The sequence below is a fragment of the Callorhinchus milii genome, unplaced genomic scaffold, assembly GCF_018977255.1.
Source record: "Callorhinchus milii isolate IMCB2004 unplaced genomic scaffold, IMCB_Cmil_1.0 Scaffold5, whole genome shotgun sequence".
Classification (NCBI taxonomy): Eukaryota; Metazoa; Chordata; class Chondrichthyes; order Chimaeriformes; family Callorhinchidae; genus Callorhinchus; species Callorhinchus milii.
In genome coordinates, this window is record NW_024704746.1 from 21,256,492 (window position 1) to 21,276,830 (window position 20,339).

At 45.1% G+C, this 20,339-nt stretch overlaps 4 protein-coding genes across 6 annotated transcripts in view; 1 reads left to right on the forward strand and 3 right to left on the reverse strand.

Annotated features, from left to right (window-relative positions):
- ttc4 (tetratricopeptide repeat domain 4) lies at window positions 1-11,803 on the reverse strand. 3 transcript variants are annotated; one of them, XM_042334982.1, is made up of 10 exons: window positions 11,740-11,803; window positions 8,329-8,446; window positions 7,333-7,494; window positions 6,080-6,157; window positions 5,319-5,443; window positions 5,011-5,097; window positions 3,964-4,202; window positions 3,492-3,576; window positions 909-991; window positions 1-307 (listed from the first exon to the last, which is right to left on the reverse strand). In XM_042334982.1, exons 2-10 carry the CDS (start codon window positions 8,426-8,428, stop codon window positions 205-207), a joined length of 1,062 nt encoding a protein of 353 aa, XP_042190916.1. In that variant the 5' UTR covers window positions 8,429-8,446; window positions 11,740-11,803; the 3' UTR covers window positions 1-204. The 3 variants fall into 3 exon arrangements, 2 of the variants coding, with proteins under 2 accessions (XP_042190916.1, XP_042190915.1); XM_042334981.1 differs by lacking the exon at window positions 11,740-11,803 and adding an exon at window positions 9,431-9,545; XR_006085131.1 differs by lacking the exons at window positions 1-307; window positions 11,740-11,803 and adding exons at window positions 1,902-2,090; window positions 9,431-9,545 and having other exon boundaries at window positions 929-991.
- On the reverse strand, window positions 11,234-14,900 carry pars2 (prolyl-tRNA synthetase 2, mitochondrial). The gene is made up of 2 exons (XM_042334980.1): window positions 14,846-14,900; window positions 11,234-13,402 (listed from the first exon to the last, which is right to left on the reverse strand). The coding sequence occupies exon 2, from the start codon at window positions 13,370-13,372 to the stop codon at window positions 11,966-11,968; it is 1,407 nt and encodes a 468-aa protein (XP_042190914.1). The 5' UTR covers window positions 13,373-13,402; window positions 14,846-14,900; the 3' UTR covers window positions 11,234-11,965.
- ttc22 (tetratricopeptide repeat domain 22) overlaps window positions 12,483-20,339 on the reverse strand; it is a 16,735-nt gene continuing 8,878 nt past the window's right edge. The window contains exon 8 of the mRNA XM_042334979.1: window positions 12,483-12,513. Within this exon, the coding sequence (XP_042190913.1) occupies window positions 12,496-12,513 (18 nt within the window). The 3' untranslated portion in view covers window positions 12,483-12,495. The remainder of the gene's footprint in view (window positions 12,514-20,339) is intronic.
- LOC103182731 lies at window positions 15,727-20,097 on the forward strand. Its single transcript, XM_007899829.1, has 4 exons — window positions 15,727-16,867; window positions 17,692-17,840; window positions 18,557-18,681; window positions 18,970-20,097. The coding sequence occupies exons 1-4, from the start codon at window positions 16,315-16,317 to the stop codon at window positions 19,061-19,063; spliced, it is 921 nt and encodes a 306-aa protein (XP_007898020.1). The 5' UTR covers window positions 15,727-16,314; the 3' UTR covers window positions 19,064-20,097.

The following is a 20,339-nucleotide window of genomic DNA, read 5'->3' on the forward strand; positions in this document are numbered from 1 at the left end:
TTGCAGTTAAACACATCAGGTTTTTTTCTTTATTGAAGTGTTTCACCTTTGACATCGTCTTTTTTCCCCTCCCCTTCTACGACGTTTCCATCTTCTCATACATTCATTAGCACGTGGCAAAATGTCCTCTTCCTCTGCTTGCTTGATGGTCGAAGAAAGCTCGTTCCAGTTGATGGCCACATCTATGGATGATTTTGAAACAGCTCAACTTGCTTGTTGAAGTTTCTTCCCAGACAAAAATTCCAAGGAATATGATGAGCCCCTGACCAGAATAATGAACTTAGGAGAGCCAGCCTTCACAAAATACCTAGACGTGGGTAAACACAGCATCAATACCAAGCAATGATCTCCTTTATAAAAAGGAAACATTCATATTTATACCCTTAATTAAACAAGTCATTCGAAAGATAATCCAAACTCGAGCACGGCACACTGATCATTTTGCACAAGTGTATGACCCTCCTACAATTAACCAAGGCAGAGAGTAGAAACTGGGGATAACAATACAAAATACAATACACAATTACATTTGTATTGCGCCTTTCACGTCAGGAGGACGTCCCAAGGCGCTGGACAGTCAAGACCCGAGAGGGGTGTTGGGATAAGGAAGGGTGGTGGACAGGGAGGATAGAGGTAGGAGGGTGGCCGAAGGCAGGGTTGAAGAGGAAGGTCTTGAGATGTGCCTTGCCCTTCCCCTCCCTTCTCCCCACCCCTGACCCCAGCTCGGGTCTGAAATGCTGTACACTGTCCAGCGCCTTGGGACATCCTCCCGACATGAAAGGCGCTATACAAATGTAATCTTGTTGTTGTTGAAGGAGGCAAGCGAGGGAGCGAGGCGAAGGGAATGTGGGATGGAGTTCCAAAGAATGAGAAACATAAAGGCTAATAAGAAATTTTGTTCTGCTCACCTGGGGTGGCTCAGTACCTGCCGCAGGGTACAGTCAGGGTTCACTCGAAACAGATCCTCTCTTTCTTCATCTTCAAAATACAGCTACGGACACACAGAAAAGAACATTTGGGGAATGATTGATGATGCTATGTAAAGATTATCTACCTTTTTAAATTCTATTTTAAACCTCAACCCACCCACTCAAGATATTATTTGCAGACATTTCCACTATCTCCGCAATTTCTTCACTCGGACAAAACAAAGTAGCAATGACGGATTATAGGCCCTGCAGGAGGAGAAAAATTATCACATTGTTACTTTCAATATCATCTCCTACTTTATCTTGTTCTTTCCCAGGCTCTCATCGCTACTCCCACACATTGTAGTCTCTCCAAAATAGACGAACACAAATTAACCCGTAGGGCAACGGAATACAATTGTGGCACAAACAGAATGCAACACTTGGCATTAGACATTATCATACTGCTTTACTTTGGGCATCACTGTGTGTTACACATCACACATCCAACAATCAGACCCACCCAATTAAACAACGTTTCACACATGTCCTCTGTATGCATAAATATCACATCTCGTGGGTGCTTAACAACAAATTACATTTGTTTATTGCTTTTCATGTCATAATAACTACTATAATAGTAGGTGTTAAATGCATAAAACTCAGAAAAAATATTACTCTTGAAATCCAAGTAAAAATGTGGGTACGGGGGTTAATAGTGCCAGTGGAGCACATCTCAGGATTTCACCCAACAGCTGAACAATGCAGTCAAATGCATAATTTTCTTGTATTTTTAAATAATTTCCCAAAATATCCTAAATAAATGAGATGGAATAATGAAAACAATGTTCAAACTGACCCTTTAGAGCAGTCAGCCACGCAAGGATGGCTGAATCACAGACTGCCGTCATCACCAGTCTGTGGCTGGGAGGCCTGTAAAATATGTACTTTTTTCTGAGGGGGGAGGGAGGGGGAAATATAGGAGCCACCGACCTTATGGTGCATTTTCACTTCTGTTTTTACAAATTTATTCCTGACATAATGTCTGTCGCAAGTAGTTTTCTATTTCTGATGAAAATCATTTTGCTCAGTCAGCATTCTCTCAGCATGTTTTCTCTGCGCTCTGAGCTGTTTGCTCGTGCTTTTAGAAAACTGTCAGTTTTGCAACGTCAGCTCTTCATACTGTAAGGATACACAAGAGACTAATCATACCGATGTCCAGTGTTTACACTGCAAAACTAGATCATTCATTTATCTTCTAGTTAGGCTAGATTGTGATTCTTTAGTTAAGGTGACTGGCAGAAGCCTGAACCATAGCCCTGAAGCGCTTTGAGATGTCTCGAAGACGTAATGAGACTCTATATCAAATACAAGAATTATTCTTATTACTCTTATTTGCAGAGCAGAATCTCCCAATGGAGTTTAAAATCCCCCAACCCTTTACCAAAGTTACACAGGTGGTTTAGACACCTTCTTGTATTGGGAAGGTGCAAATCAACCAACAAGATGTAGGCCTGCCAATAAGTCTCAAATAAACAGCAGTAATTTGAAAGCAATGTAAACAATATTAAATTAGTTGTCTTTAAAAAAAAGTTTTTGGTCAAGTTAGAAATCAGTATTGTACTTTCTGATTGAACAAAATGCAGTAATAGCTGTAATTCCGACTACTGACATACGTTCGGATGTGACAAGTGTATTAATAACTTACCTTGAGTAAAGTCATGATTATTTGCAATGTGCAACCTAACCCTAGTTGAATTCAGAGTCAGTAATAAAGCAATATAATGGATTAGCTTCAATAGCTTTCCAGATTCTGGGATGAGGTGCAAGTAAAGTAAATCAGTTAAAGAACTGAGATTTTCATCAGGTATCTGATTCCCACAGGTATGCGGTTATTAGAGTTCTAAAGCCTGTTTTAAAGACTACCTGCCACGATCCACACTGACCAATCTGAAAATCTCCAAGCACATCCTGTACTCAGGGATTCCTGCACAGATACAGAGAGGAATTTCAAGCTCAGACTGAATCAGTGTTGTTTCTTAGGCTATAGACAGCTTCAATTGCAGTCAAAACAAAACTGAACTAAACAGAATTGGAATACAAGACATTAACGGTTGTATTGAAATCAGTATGTCAGCCTGACCTTGGTCAGTGAACTTAGGCGCAGTGCGTAGGCACATCAGCTGCCTGACAGATCCACAGGGCAATAACGAAAAAAGGTTTTCTGTCATAACCCAATAATTAAAGAAAATTAGAGATTGGTTGTGGTTTAAGGATTACACTTACTACTACTACTAATAATCCTTGCATTTGATATAGCGCTTTATCACGTCTTTGAGATGTTCAAAGCGCTTCACAGAATATACTGTAAAGTGAATTGACTGTATACTTTGTGGGAGAAATGGAGCAGCCAATTGATATTAAATTGATATATTAAAAAAAATTAAAGAATTTTAAAAATTATATTTTTCAATATACTTGTAATTATATTGAAAAATAGCTTAGCCCTAAATAGACCCAGCATTCCGCCCAAAAATTGTCTCCTTCTCCGACGCAGCACTTATAAAATAATCCAAGTCGTACCTCTAAACGATCTGCCTGATATTTTTTCTCCACGTCCCAGGGGGGCAAGTCTTTATCAAACATCACTGATAAGTGATCAATAAACCTGAAGAAAAGAAACAAACACAAATCGAAAATATTCTCAGCTAAATTTCTACTTCCAAGCAGTTCTGAGTCAGTTTCAAAGCAGAAAATACAGGAATAAATAAAGACTGAGAACAACACCAGTACGTGTGCTGATACCTCCTTCAAGAGTTAATCTGAAATTGTCTGCTAAAGAGTGACTGAACACATTTCCTCCACAAATAGGGACTGGGAGACATTACTATGCCCAAAGTTAACTCACTTAGGAACAATTTGAAAAAGTCAAATCCCTTTAAATAACTAAATCATCCAAAATAAAAAGAATCATCGGTGAGTAACTGGCCTTTTAAGATGAATCAGTACAAATTAGGCACGTATCATCGGTACCTCTCAGCAGATTAATCTTTACCGTGTGTCTTCGTTAAATGCTGAGATGAAGTCGGTTTGCCCGTACTCAGGGTAGAGGAACAGGACAGGCCACTGCAAGTTGCCATTTTCATCCAGGTACACCCTGGCACCGGTAGCACTCTCAGCATCTGTACCATCAAACGACAAATCCATCAAGTTTTTTGACACTCTTTCCTCCTCCTCCTCATCTGAATGTCGACTGAAACATTCCTGAGATCGAAACAGTTTGATCTTCCTTTCCTAGGAGAAGCAATAAAATACACTACAGCAAAGGCAGCACAGAAAATATACAAAGAGTATTATCATGTCTAGACAGTGATTTAGTATTACTCAGCGGGGAAGTACAAGACAATAATCCGTTCTAAATGGGGGGGGGAGAGGGATGGTGGGAGGGGGGCCCTAGAGGCACAATAAAACTAATACTTTAAAGGTTTATAAAATAATTTCAGCATTGCCCTATTGTTTTTTGCTCTCTAGCTCAGTTTATTCAACTACCTCTCCTCTCCATTCTCTCTGCGCCAACAGTTCAGAAATCCAGGGCCCCAATATCACATGGTGTTCACATGAGGAAGGCCCTTTGGCCCATTTGATCTCATTTTCCCCGACCAACCCTAATGTATTCCCGAAAATAACAGTCACAGCACTTTACAGCAAGTGTTTTGGGATGTCTCTCCAACATGATAAGATGCTATATAAATTCAAGGATTATTATTATTATAATAGCATCAAGCTAGTCCCTAAATCAGTCCAGTATCCTGGTTTCAAACTAACCTTGGTTGGGGTAATCCAATCCAAATATTTTTGTAACCGTCTATGTAAAGATATCTAGCTGACTGAATGCCCTGAACGTGCCTTTTATACCACTGAAGCTGTCTCCAGGTTCCCTTGAAGGCATCCCTTGTCAAAGCTAATCTTGATCATTTCAATTAAGACTCATGGGAATTTTCCAAATACCATGTATGCAAAAGCACCTTCCCCGTTCATGACCTTGGAATGCATATCTCACTCAGCTCAGGAAGATTATACCTGTTCCTTGTATGGTTCTTACCTCAATGGCTTTCAGTAGAGCTTCTTTCTGCAAATGTTCCTTCTTTTCCTTCAACTTTGCCTTCCTTGCATTCCTCTCTTCCACACGCTAAATATAAAAACACAAGGCAGTTAGAAGTGATTAGATGGTATCTTCAGACTGTGCCTTTTAGCCCCAGCAGAATGATTATACCCTCAATGTATTCATTGGATACCCAAGAGTGAGCAATGCTTCAAAGCAATATATTAAATAAAGCCTAACACAGTAATATCACCTGCCAATCTTTGCAATGACAAAATAATACAATGGTCATTAACTGTTCTATGTACCTTCTGTTTGTCAGCCCTCGATCTCAGGTCCACCAATTGTTTCTCCTTTGGATTAACCTGGAGCCCCTCGTTGCACCACATTATGGCCTTACTGTAATCTTTCAGCTCAGTATGGCACAGGACACCTGTCAGAAATCAGAAAGAACAGACTAGTGTCTCTTTCTACCCTCTTGTTATTCAAGCATTTGTAGCAAAACTTCTGTTACACAATATCACGCAGCTTTTAAATTGTAGGAGGATTGCAAATTATCTCCTATTTTGGATGGTTAGTACTCTTAAATGATGCAGGAACTCAAAGGTTAAGTAGCAGCTCTTAGATGTATTGCTACTTACTTATTTTCTGTTAGCACAAATACCTGGCAGGAGGAATCTAGGGGACTGAACAAGGAACTTTGAAGTGGAGTTCTTTTAGAAACAAGCAGAGTCAAAAACCTATTCAACCCTCCACCTCCATTCAGCTACCACCCTTGTTAACAACTTAAAATGTGCCTGGAATAAATATTGGGAGAAGCACCGAGCCTGTTCGATGCTCACTGCTGCAATAGCTCTCTCTTGAACTTTATACATCTCAATTCTCTTTCAGTCAGTTGTGTATGAAAGTCAAAGATAATCTCGCAGCCAGGTCGACCTAATCTGTGCTGCACAGGCCAAAGATACCAACATAAACTCCATTGGGAAAAGCTTGGAAAATCTTTACTTGTCTTCACGCCTGCAAAGAACCTTACGATATAAGAGAAAATAAAATGCTTCAGTATTCTTACCTCTGATTATCGCTTTCAGATGGTCCGGCTTCAGCTTCCTAGCCTCTATCGCATCATTTAATGCAGATCGATTGTTACCTGGACACAAAATATTAAACGGCAGGGTCAGAGAACATCACCTTCCTGTTCATCACTTTAGGTTTTTACCCAAACAGTCAGCACCACAGACAGTTCAGCAACAACAAATGACATCTGTATAGCGCCTTTCACATCAGGAGGTCCAGTGGCAGATAGCCGCATACACTGATACCTTGACAGCCACCAAACAAATCACTTGTACTCGGAATTCTCCCTGCTCAATGCTGCTCCCACATTAATTTTCTAATACCAATTTGTATATATCAATTTATTGACAATCCAACCAGTTACTGGAGGAAACTGGCCCCACACAAAATGTGCAATGTTTACAATGATCGATGTATTGACTTTTGCCTGACATATTTTGGGGTAAGGATGGGTTGCTTGGCTTAATGTAGCTGACTGGGTCAATCTTTGGGGAAGTAAGTGAAATTCTCACACGCATTTGACAAGAGTTCACCCCATGCTGCAGTAACAGGTATCGGCCATGACAGCTCACAGTGACATCTAATCACTGGAAAAGCACTCTCTTGCGGCAGAAACCATTTCACTCCATGCATTTTGCACAAATATTTTCTGCAGATCCTGGTAATAAAGGATACAAGAACGCAGGTTCTTGGACCTGATCCTGTGAATTTCAACCACAAACTACTATTAGAAATTTTGTGCTCCATCGTGGAACGGGGATGCCTGAGAAACCCTCCCCCCTCCCCACCCAGCCACACACCAACATCAGTTGTTTGGGCCCCAATACAATTCATCATGATTTACTAGGTTTAAGCATGTTTGCAACTTACACCGTATCTACCCTCAACTGCAAAGGTCACAGAAAGGGAGAAAGCTTTCTCAGAGAAAAGTGGAAAAGAAACTTTGAAAGGGATTTGTTTTTTCAATGAACGTTGTGTATTAACTGCAGCTTCAGATGACGAATATACTGCATCACTGTGACCTTACCATTTCCCACATCAGCCATCCTGTGACAGCTGAGTAAAACAGCCAATTTAGTTTCATTAATTTTAAAATGTTACAATCATTTTTATGCTGTGGATGTATTGATTAGAAAATCTTTGAGTAGAACTCTTACACTCAGTAGAGAATGGCCAAGTTCGAAAGGTAACAGCCTAACCTAATATACCATCCAGCCATCAGAATCATTATAGCAATGATGTCCGTACCTAAGTGAAAATGTGCAGCGGCTCGGTTTGTGTAGAGTACGGTGTTAAGATTGGGATCACTGCATTTCTTCTTAAGCCCTTCTGTGTACGAGATGATGGCTTTCTTATAATTCTTTTCCCCGAAGTAATGATTCCCTTCATCTTTGTATGTTTTTGCAAGATCTGGAAAATAGAGATAGTTTTGAGATTAAGATAAAAAAATGTTGATCTGTAGTACAACGTCAATGCTTTTTGGGCCATTTCATTCCTCACAGTGACTGATTTTCTTCAACAAAAAAAACTTACTAAGTGCTCACTACTTACATTCCCCAGTCCAAGAGGTCAATTCACGTTACAGTATATTCTGTGAAGTGCTTTGAGATGTCTAGAAGACGTGAAAAGCGCTATATCAAATGCAAGGATTATTATTATTATTTGATACAGAGCCTAATCACGTCTTCGAGACATCTGAAAGCGCTTCACAGAATATACTGTAAAGTGAATTGACTGTATATTTTGTGGGCGAAACGCGGCAGCCAACTGCGCACAGCAGTTATCAAGATCTGAATCTAGAGCAGACAAGTGTAAATGTATTGATGGGAGTCTGCTCAACCCTCCGAAAAGCAAACTGACAGCCTTGGCTAATAATTATATTTACACCATATATTATTTTATTGACAGATAATTAGTTTTCGAATTCACCTGCTCCAGTAAACTCTTTGCATCATTGTGAGAATAAATATAAAATCTCCCCAACAAATTTGTGCGGTTTATATGACTAACCATAACATTAACCAACAACTGGGTAGATGATAGCACTAAATACAATGATAATCATGGTATCAACAACTTGTATTTATATAGCATCCTTCGCATGGGCAGAGTAGCTTCCCAGAGCGCTTGAAATATTAGCGCTACATGGTTTCATTTCTTCAACCTTATCTTGAGGAGGCAGTGAAGGAAAACATGCAATTTGCAAGACGTTCTAAAAATAATAATTGCTAATTACTCCTGTACCTTCTGGTGATTGGTCTTCATCGTACAGAATGGTCTGGATACAAGCAAGTTCCGGAGTCTTCACTGGATCGATTTCCTCTGGTGCCTTCTTCATGAACATGGGAATATTGTCAAACTCCTGGACAGGAAACAAAAATAAATGACAAAGGCCAACGGTATAAATAAATTGCAATCCCTCCCCATCTCAGCTCCTTACTGGTCACGCTTCTGCAAAACCGACAACAACAAATTGATCACTCCAATCCAGCACGTGTTTGTGGGGATGTCGCCGCTCGTGCGCAATTAACTGCCGCGTTTCGCTCACGAAATGCGCAGTCAATTCACATTACAGTGTATTCCGCGGGAGCGCTTTGGGAGACGTCTCGGCGGTTACAATACGGCGGTGTTTGAAAAGCAAGGGTTATTATCGTTATTATTATTTATTATTCTTGTTATTTTCGGGCTGGTACCCGGCCCGGCAGCGGTGAGGCCGGAGAGCCAGAAGCCTTCGCTGTCCGGCTCAGCCTCCCGGACACCCGGAACATACTGTCTCTCAAGTTTCCGAACCCCGACCCCTTCCAGTGGCAAAGCACGAAATGGCATCACAATAATCACCATTCAGAGAGGAAAGTATTCCCGATTCCCCCCCACACCGCCCACCCCACACACCCCCCCCACACACACCCCCCCCACACCGCACACCCCCCCCACACCGCCCACCCCACCCCCCACACCACACACCCCCCCCACCCCCCACACACCCCCCCCCCACCCCCCACACCGCCCACCCCACACCCCCCCCACACCGCCCACCCACCCCACCCCACACACCCCCCCACACACACACCCCACACACCCCCCCACACCGCCCACCCACACACCCCCCCCACACACCCCACACCCCCCACACACACACCCCCACCCCACACCGCCCCCACACCGCCCACCCCACACCGCCCCCCCCACACACACCCCCCCACACCCCCCCCACACCGCCCACCGCCCACCCACACCCCCCCCCACACCGCCACCCCACCCCCCACACACACCCCCCCACACCGCCCACCACACCCCCCACACACACACACCCCCACACGCCCACCCCCAGGTGTCCCAGGATCACCTCCTCCCAGTTGTCCTCGTTGAAACCCGCTCTGTATCTCTGATGTTTGAACTGGTCCATGAAGGCGTCCATCCCCTCCCCCTCCTCCTGCTCCCCCTCCTGCCCCTGCCCCCCTCCCCCTGCTCCTGCCCCCCCTCCTCCCCCTGCCCCCCCTCCCCCTGCTCCCCCTCCCCCTGCTCCCCCTCCCCCTGCTCCCCCTCCCCCTGCTCCCCCTCCTGCCCCCCGGGGGTGTGAGAGGCCATAGTGCCTCGTGCCCCGACAGTAGCTCCGGGCGCCGCAGTGACCGTTTCCGGCTCCGGCTGTGGCGGGGGGCGGGCGGGGGGTTGCGCTTCCGGCTGTTCCCCCCTCTAACATGTCCCCGCGGCTCGGAAACCTGTTCCTGTTTCACACTCACACTACACTCACTGTACACACTGTACACACTCACACTACACACACTGTACACTCACACTACACTCACTGTACACACTCACACTACACTCACTGTACACACTCACTCACTGTACACACTCACTCACTGTACACACTCACACTACACACTCACACACACTGTACACTCACACACTACACACTCACACTACACACACACACTGTACACACTCACACTACACTCACGGTACACACTCACACTACACACACTGTACACTCACACACTACACACTCACACTACACACTCACACACACTGTACACACTCACACTACACTCACTGTACACTCACACACTGTACTCACACTACACACACACACTGTACACACACACACACTGTACACACTCACTACACTCACTGTACACACTCACACTGTACACACTCACACTATAGGTTTTCACACATTGTACACACTCACACTACACACACACTGTTCAGGTTCTCACACACACACTCACTGTACACACTCACACACACTACACACTCACACTGTACAGGCTCTCACACTGTACACACTCACACTACACACACACTGTTCAGGCTCACACTCACACACGCACACTCACTACATGGCTCTCACACACACACACACACACACTGTGCTGGTGCACACAGCTGTATATTTCCAATTTTAGATTTAATTTTATTGCCACTCGTTATTATTTTGCCTTTGGCAGCACCTTGGGACGTCCCCCCGATGTGAAAGGCGCTATAAAAATTTAATTTTGTTGTTGTTTTATGTTATTGCGACTCACGGTTCAGCTGAATAAATGCTGTGGCAGTTACCAATGCTTCATACCTTCATTATTTGACTTGAGATTATATAATAATCATAATATGTATTGCATTTGACAGAGCGCCTTAACATGTCATTGAGACATCTTAAAAGCACTTCTCAGAATAACCTGCCCATGTGCCATAGTTTGGCCGCCACAGGTCCGTGCAATTGTTTGTACTGAACAGCTTGTTGCATCTTGTAACACCGATCTAAATGCTTCCACGCAATAATTACATCCAAAGCTTCTGGAAAACGCTCCCATGTTTTATTCAGAGGACAGATTTTCTGAATTCAGGCACTCTGAGATAATCCATTCAGATCGAAAAATATTTTGTGAATGTCAAATTGAAAGTAGGCAGGTACAATAACCCGGCCAATATAACACACCGTCACACGGCTGGAAATTAGCATCTGTCAAGGCTTCAGCAACAAACCAGTGATGATGATAATAATAATATTCCTTGCATTTGATATAACACGTCGTCGAGATGTCCCAAAGCGCTTCACAGAAAATACTATAAAATAGACGGAGTGTGTATTTGTGGGTGAAACGCGACAATCAGTTTGCGCACAGCAATGTTCCACAAACAGCCATGAAGTGAGTGACTAATTTTATTTGGGAGATTGTTGGCCTTTTTGAACACTGCCATGTAATCTTTATGGTCCATCTGAACAGACAGGCAGGAACTCGGTTTAACATCTCATCTGAAGGATGACACCTCGAACATTGCATTGGAGTGTCATCTTAGTCCATGTGACTCCAAGTCCCAACTTGGGGCTTGAACTCAAACCTTCTGACTCAGTGGCAAGAATACTACCGCTGTGCCAAGCTGACACCTGACAGTGGAAATATAACTATTACAATGACTCCTGTAAATGCCGTATGCTCATTGTATCAATACATGCTTTTCACACAAGCTTTGTACAAACCACCTCCGGTGTACAGCCATGTGAATGCGGTACATTCTGAGCACTGTGTTACTGATCTTGCTCTCTGTAATCACGCAACTTCAATTTCCATCCCAATTGAATTACCATAATCTTGGACAGAATATATTAATTATGGCTTTCTTCCCAATAGAAAAATAATAAAAATGACTTACTGGGTAGTGTTCCTTGATGCATGTCTACAGCTTGCCATGTTTACAGCTCCCTCCCTCCAATGATAATAATCCTTGCATTTTATATATAGCACGTTATCACGTCTTCGAGACGTCTCAAAACGCTTCCAGGATACACTGTAAAGTGAGTTGACTGTACATTTTGTGGGCAAAACACAGCAATAGGACACCTTCGGGAGGCAAAGTAAACCGGGAACAATCACACACACTATACAGTCTGCACGTCTCTCAAAATGTCCACAACTCCTTCTTGTGTGAGAAACAAAGTATCTCCGACATTCTGGCAGCAGACTTCAAAGACAGGTGGATCTTCCAAAATTCTCTTCCCAGCAATGATGACGTAAGGGTAACCGAGCCTCTTGGCGTCTTTCAACCTCTTGCCGACTGTCAGGTGACTTCGGTCATCCAAAATGACCTCTCCTCGAAGTTGAGGGGCAGCATCAACCAGCGTGTCGTACAGACTCTCTGAGAGTCCCTCCGTCACGTCCTCCTTGCTGCCTCTCTTAGGAGGAACGATACAGACCTGATAAGGTGCCAAGAGACTGGGCCAGCGGATGTCATCCTCAGTCGACAAAATCTCCACAGACGCTGCCAAGATGCGTGTGACCCCAAGGCCGAAGCAGCCCATTTCTGCCGTGACGGGCTTGTTCTCAGCGTTGTGATAGGAGGCTTTGAAAACGTGCGAGTACTTTGTCCCCAGGTAAAATGTGTGTCCGACTTCAATACCTTTGGTCTCTGTCAGCTTTCCTTTACACTGTGGGCAGTCTGTTCCACCGCTTTCCATCTTCTCCACATTGGCAGCGAAACGGCAGGCCAAACACACTAAAATTCTGTCCTCCCCAATGTTTGCTGGTATCTGAAATTCATGCGACATCTTCCCACCAATGCTGCCAGTGTCTGCTTCCACCTTTACAAATCGCAATCCCAACCGATCAAATATACGGCTGTAGGATTCACAGACAATATTGTAGGTCTCCTTTGCAGCTTCCTCCGAGACATCGAACGTATACATGTCCTTCATGTAGAACTCACGCCCACGGAGCAAACCAAACCTTGGCTTCGGCTCATCACGGAACTTCCTTGTTATCTGGTAGAGCATGACTGGCAGCTGTTTGTATGACAGGCTACCGTATGAGGCTATGAGGTGTGTCACAGCTTCTTCATGGGTAGGGCTCAAACAGTAATCCATGCCATGCCTGTCCTTTAGTCTGAACAGCTCTTTCCCCATGACCTGCCAACGCTCGCTGATCTTCCACAGTTCTGCAGTACTCAGGCTGGGCATGTTCACCTTCTGGCTCCCGATTGATTCCATTTCTTCATCGATCACCCGGATCAGTTTTTCCAAGGCTCGAACCGTGTACGGTAAGTAATAAAAGCAGCCGGGATTGGCTGGGTGGATGAGGCCTGCCTGAATCATCAGCTGCTGGCTCTTGCAGGTGAGCTCGTTCGATCGGCCAACTCCAACCACTCTGTCCTCACGGAGGTTCATGGGCTGAAACAGGCGAGACAGCAGCAGGTGCTTGGACTTGCCGCGGTGATAATGGAACCTATTTACATTCCTGTAGCCACTAAACAGGCAATTTAATAACTGTCGTGAGTGACAATCGAAAAACATCTTTATTCCGAGTCCAACACACAGATTTCTCTGGAAAGTAAAAGACAGTTTAAGTCAAAGCTCACCCTGAAGTAACAAACGTTTTCAAATCCAGATGCGAAATACTTGGCCACCAGGCAGAAAGCATTCCACATACACTCTCAATGTTTATTTGGTCGATTAGTCATTTCTGTTATGTATATCTTGTGTATAAAAGTGGGACAAATCAGCGTAAGGAACAAAACATTTTGTGCTTTCAGCACATCTCTGAATACTGTTCAGGGTCAAGCGGTTCGGCTCCGGCCAAAGTTTCAGCAGCTACTGAGCCGCGATAATAATAATAATAATCCTTGCATTTGATATAGCACCTTATGGCGTCTTCGAGACGTTTCAAAGGGCTTCACGGGAGGCCTTGTGCAAAGTGAATTGAATGTATAGCCTGTGGGTGATGCGGATACCCACCACCTGGCCGTAAATTAAGGAAAATTCGCTAAGAGAGAGAAAAAAATATCTGTCGGCTTCCATGAAGGTTGGGGATCACTGGGACCTCACAATGAAAACCTGCACAGCTTTCCGACTGAGACGCGAGGAACTGAGGCCAGTAACCGAGAGCCAGACTGGCACTGCAGCTCTGCTCGTCCACCCGCCTGGGCCTGGGCCTGGGCCTGGGCCTGGGCCTGGGCCTGGGCCTGGGCCTGGGCCTGACTGACCGCTCCCCTCCCCCTCCTGCCCCAAAGTCAGGATCCGCAGGGAATGAATGAACCGAACGCCCCCCACACCCTCCCCCACAGCACTAATGCGCGTTGTGCATCAGGGTCAGAGCTCGAGGGGGGACCAGGTAGTTCCTGGTGCAGTTTTGTGCCCCCAACGCCCCGTCTCTTCTCTCTCCTCTGCCTCTCCCCTGTGCCCAGGGCCAGGCCCCCCCCACCCCTGTGCCCCCCCCACCCCCTGTGCCCAGGCCCCCCCTGTGCCCCCCCCACCCCCTGTGCCCCCCCACCCCGTGCCCAGGGCCAGGCCCCCCCCCCTGTGCCCCCCCACCCCCTGTGCCCCCCACCCCCTGTGCCCCCACACCCCCTGTGCCCAGGGCCAGGCCCCCCCCACCCCCTGTGCCCCCCCACCCCCTGTGCCCCCCACCCCCTGTGCCCCCCACCCCCTGTGCCACCCCCACCCCCTGTGCCCCCCACCCCCTGTGCCACCCCCCACCCCCTGTGCCCCCCCACCCCCTGTGCCACCCCCACCCCCTGTGCCCCCCCACCCCCTGTGCCCCCCCCACCCCCTGTGCCCCCCCACCCCCTGTGCCCCCCACCCCCTGTGCCACCCCCACCCCCTGTGCCCCCCCACCCCCTGTGCCCCCCCACCCCCTGTGCCCCCCCACCCCCTGTGCCCCCCCACCCCCTGTGCCCCCCACCCCCTGTGCCACCCCCCACCCCCTGTGCCCAGGGCCAGGCCCACCCCCCCTGTGCCCCCCTCACCCCCTGTGCCCCTCTCACTCACTCTCTCTCTGCCCTCCCGCCTCTGTGTGTGTGGAGCGGACGGACCGCCCCTCAGGACAGAAAGAACCAAATCGCTAAACTCGATACCACCCAAAGCCCCAGTGACAGTCTGTCCACTGAGAACCTCTGCAGTCTTCAGGTAAGGACTTCTCTCTCTCTCTCTCTCTCTCTCTCTATCTCTCTCTCTGTCCATCTCTCTCTCTGTGTTTCTCTCTCTTTCTCCCTCTCTCTCTCTCTTTAAACGATTCCCTCTCTCCCTCTCTTTTCTGGTAATAGGGGGTTATTGTCACTAAAATAAACCTCTGTCCTCATCTTTTAGAGTTTAGATTGTCTGACTGGAAGCAATCGGAGCTTTTATACATGTAAATATATATATATATATAGATATCTGAACTGAATGTAATGTGTTTAAATACAGAGCAATAGTCGCTGCTGGAATCCCAAATGAGCTGAGAGCGAGAAGAGAGGAGAGAGAGAGAGAGAGAGTGAGAGAGAGAAACTATACATTGCCAAGGATGACAGCAAGTATTTCTGCTGAGGGAGCGTGGGAACCGCGGATTTATTTAAGAAAGAATAAGAATAACCATTGCATTTAATAATAATAATAATCCTCGCATTTGATATAACGCTTTTCACGTCGGGAGGACGTCCCAAAGCGCTTCACAGAACACACTGTAAAGTGAATTGACTGTATATTTGTGGGCGAACACGGCAGCCAATTGCACACAGCAATGTCCCACAAACAGTCGTAGATTGAAAATGACCAATTTATTATTGTTTTTGGTTTTGAAGGGATTATTATTAGGCTCTGTGTGGAGTAAGGAAACTTGCCCAAGGTTTGGCCCTCTGCCTGGAATTGAACTCAGGTCTCTCACTTGCAAAGCGAGTGCTCTAACCACTGAGCTACAGGACTCCATTTGACAGAGGTAGAAGTTAGACACAGCGTATAAGCGGCTCCAAACTTCGGGGAGGTGGAGGGAACATCCACTTGGTTACTGGCAACTGATGGGTTTGTTTGGCAGAAGGTTTGGACAACGGTTGGACTCCGCACCTCCCACCCCCGTGAGAGCCTGTCAACTGGTTCAGCGTAAGATTTACATGTGTTTACCACCGGCGGAAAAAAACAAACGGCCTCTTGTGACTTTGCTGAGACCAATGGAAAAGCCTCCAATAATTTGCTGGGCTTAAGCTTCCTTTACAATAGTAGAACGTGGAATAGAGTCAAGAGACCCGGAATCGGATCTGTCACTGATTCTTTTTTTGAAAAGAAGACAAAGACAAAGAAACAGCAACTTTCAGACTAAGCCGCCACCCTGTCCTTTAAACCCCTCGACAGCCTTCGGAAGGGTTAATGTGATTGTTCCATTTGGTTTCCCCCAAGGTCTGGACACTTGACACTTGAGCGTCGTTAACAACCAGAGCAAAACTCATCTCTGGAGAGAGAGAGAGAGAAATATATATATCACAGAAATGACTCGAGAACCCGAGGAAGATAGGATCATGGCAATTCAACCTCAAAATATCCCAAACCTCAGGCAACTGTGTTCGGGCTTTGCCAACATCTACCGCTCAGCCAGCCCGGACCATGCCAGCGAGGAGGAGGTCAGAGTTTTGAAGGAGCTCTTGGGGATCCGATTGATCATCGACCTCCGCTCATCCGAGGAACTCCAAGATTCGTCTCACGGGGGTCGGAAGCCGATCGATATTTCCTACGAAAGACTGAAGGTCACAGAGGAGGAAATGGAAGACACGAAGCGCAAGGGCACCACAGGGAAACTGCTCTCAGGGGAGGCACAAGGCGTCCGCTGTGTCCTGAGCTTTGCCACCAAGAAATACAAGGCTCGACTCCTCACAACCATGTCCGCCTGCCAGAAAGTGCTGCTGATGTTCATGGCTCTGATCGATCGGGTTTTCCACACCTGGCTGTCTCAGAGATACCTGACCACCCGTGTCCTTAATCCCAGGGGGGTGAAGCAACAGTACACAGATCTGGTCGACACTTCCCAGACTGTCATCTTTACAAGTAAGTCGTTCCCGAAACTTGCAGGATCATTTTTATTTCCTAAAGACGTTGTTACACATGTGGGGTTTTATTTTTATTTTTTTTAAGAAAAGTGTGGGTTAAATATCCTCCTCTTTTCCTAGCTAAATAAATCCCTTTACTACTTTGCCCGTTTCGCCAACAAAATATAGTCAACTCACTTTACAGTATATTCTGTAAAGCGCTTTGAGACGTCTTGAAGACGTGATGAAGCTATATCAAATGCAAGGATTATTATCATTACATTAGTTAGACTAACCTCCTTCCTCACTACAACAACAACAAGATTCCATTTATAGAGATCCAGAGCCTTGGGGCTGAGAGGCTGAAGGCCACCGATGGTAGGGCGGTTGGGACGGGGGATGTGGAGCAGACCGGAGCCAGAGGAACGGAGGGTACGGGCAGGTAGGTAGGGGGATAATAGGTCGGAGAGAGCGAGGCCGTGAATGGCCTTGTAGGTGAGGATGAGGATCTTGAATTCGATCCTCTGGGGGATGGGGAGCCAGTGGAGGCGAGCGAGGGTGGGAGTGGTGTGGTCCCGAAGCCTGGTGCGGGACAGTACACGAGCTGCAGAGTTCTGAATGACAAAAATTCACTAGACCAATCCCTTCCCTTGTGCGGCATGTTGTTGATTATTAAATCCTATTAAAGTCTGAAATCAACAGCCAACGACATACACACCGCTTCCTTTAAAATAATTCCACAGAAATGAATAAGAATCAATAAGAAAAGCACTATACATTAGTGAATGGTTAACTGATCAAAGTCACTAAGCAGTTAAAAAATGATCTTGATATTGTTCACAGTCTTGAAGTTGTTGTCTGAGCCCAGAAATGTCCCTGCTCTGATACACTGCACGGCTGGGAAGGACAGGACTGGGGTCACTGCTGCTCTCATACAACTAGCCGTAGGTTGGCCAAAGAAAAACATCATAGAGGACTACACGGCCAGCACGGTAAGTAAACCGGATGTCATAAGGTACAAGATGTACTTTTGATTTTACGTCCAGTTAATAGCTCACCTCATTGACTAGGTGTGAAAACCCCTCTAGAAAGGGCGGTTCTTGAGCTGCCTCTGGAACATTCAGGACTGCATACCCCTTTACCCCAGGTGGAGAGAAATTCCTGCAATGTATTTCAATGATACTCATCATTTCGCAGTCTTACCTGGAAAGAATGCTGGTATTACAGCTATCACCATGGATGATCAAACGCGCATTTTTTTGTTCTGCCATGTGTTGGAGTAGATTCAAATTTGCTTTTAACTAGCTGAGTGTTCATGTTGAAAATTGTTTTATATTGTTATTCACCAATGATAGAGGGGGAGGGGTTGAGAGCGGAGAGGAGAATTGTGAAATATGAATGTGACTCAGATCCAATGTTCTTTAATATTTTTTATGTAATGGTCTGTGGTATAAAGGCATCTTGTTATCTATTACTTTATACGATTGGTCATTATCATTGTTCTAGCTCTGTTATATCAGTGCTGTGTTGTTGGGCTTGTCACCAATACACCATGCTCAAAATACAGTAACAGCACAAAACTCAACCACTTGGAGATCATTAAAGTGTTATTTTCCCCATCCCTAACTCAGGGATGATGATTGCATGACTTTGGTAGCTAAAAGTTGGGGTTGTCTCATTTGGCCCAACTCTGTACTTTTCTCTTCAGCAAGGTATAAAGCCGATATATGAAAAGCTTCACACACTTTACTGTAAAAAAATGGGATTCACCGAAGATCTCCTACTAAGCTCCAAAGAATATATAAAAGCAGTACTGGAACACGTAGACAATACGTAAGTGATTAAAGTGGGCACCTACTTTGTACCGAGAACACCAAATCTTTAAGAAATGCACAAACAGAGCAGATAAACAATTAAATTAAGCAATTAAAATATATTAAAAGGAATTGTATTCCATAGATGTGGTCTACCTAAAATTTTCTGAATGTCCATTGCATTGAATTTAAAAGCATTGAATTTAAAAAACATTTTAAATGTTAAATTTTAATATTGTGTTATAGTAGCATTGTCAGCAAAAATAGTACTGTTTTTATACAGATTAGTTTTGTTTTAACTTGTCAGATATGGATCCGTGAATGACTACCTAACAAGTTTTGGATTCGGTCCAGACGACCAGGAGAAACTGAAGAGAAATATATTGAGAAGTAAAATATAGCAGGATGCATACACAGACATTATTGTGTTTGTACATTGAGTTACAGTTAGCACTAGTAATATCACTAATAGAGCTGAGTCTGAAGCCAGGTTCCCAGTGTTTGATTATAGAAGTTGTAGTCTAATAATAATGAACATTAAACAAATTTAGAATGGAGAAAGTACTGACAGTCATGGGATAGGACACATCTGGTTTTCTCTGTTTTTGAAAGAATAACAGGACAGCTCTGGAAAAGGGCAGAGGGTCACCTCTTATCAGTAAATGACAACAAGCCACAGAGGTAACGGTCCAAGGTACCGGTCGACACAGGATCTCGACTTAGTAATAAGTTGCTAGATTCTGACAGGGACTGCCAAGCGACAAAAGGCAACCAGCAACAACAACAATATGATTGCATTTACAGAGCGCCTTTCACGTCGGGAGGACGTCCCAAGGCGTTGAAGAATAGCAACAAATGAGCAAGTTGCTTAAACTAGAGGACCTTGGTACCATCCCGGGATACTGATAAGAAATAACAAGTCACTTGAAACGAATGTACTAATGATTCCACATAATAAAATAACAAGCACCAGATGCAGTCAAACTGATCAGTCTCCTATCTTAGACAGGAAAAAGGGAAGACCTCGTGAAGACTCAGTCATGCTGGCACCAAGCCACATGATTGATTAACCTGAGTACGTGACTGTATCAGAAGTGGGTAGAGGGGCCCTAGTTAGGCCGAGGCAGTTGGTCGACAAACTGCCGAATAAGGTGAGGTAAAATACGAAGAGATTGGATATGTAAATACGGGATGTAATGGCAAGTCAGGCGACTGACTATAAGTAGCCGAAAAAGAGAAGTGGAAAGCAGTCCGGAACAGCGCTAACAGACGGTCATGGAAGATTGAAAGCCTGAATAACTGAAGCAACTAAGAAAGAACCCTGTTCCGGACTCGCAGTACTCGTTCTAGTGGCGTTGACGGTTGACTGCTGAAATAAGTGCATTTCAATGGTATTTTTGTTTGAATAAACTTGGCTTAACAGACTTTACCTAAAGCGAATGCTGGGTGACCTTTTTGATGTCTAACACCGGTAAATGTCATCAGGAACTATACCTGTTCCTTATATTGTGATAGGAATTTTAAATAGAATATTTTGCTTGTTTCTTGTTGAAAGTAGGATGTGATTTTAGAATTAAGGTTTAATACTGAGAGCAGGTTTGAGATCTTTACACTGGATCTCAACAGTTCCTTCTGATGTGAATAGCGCTATATAAACGTAATTTTGATGTTGTTGCT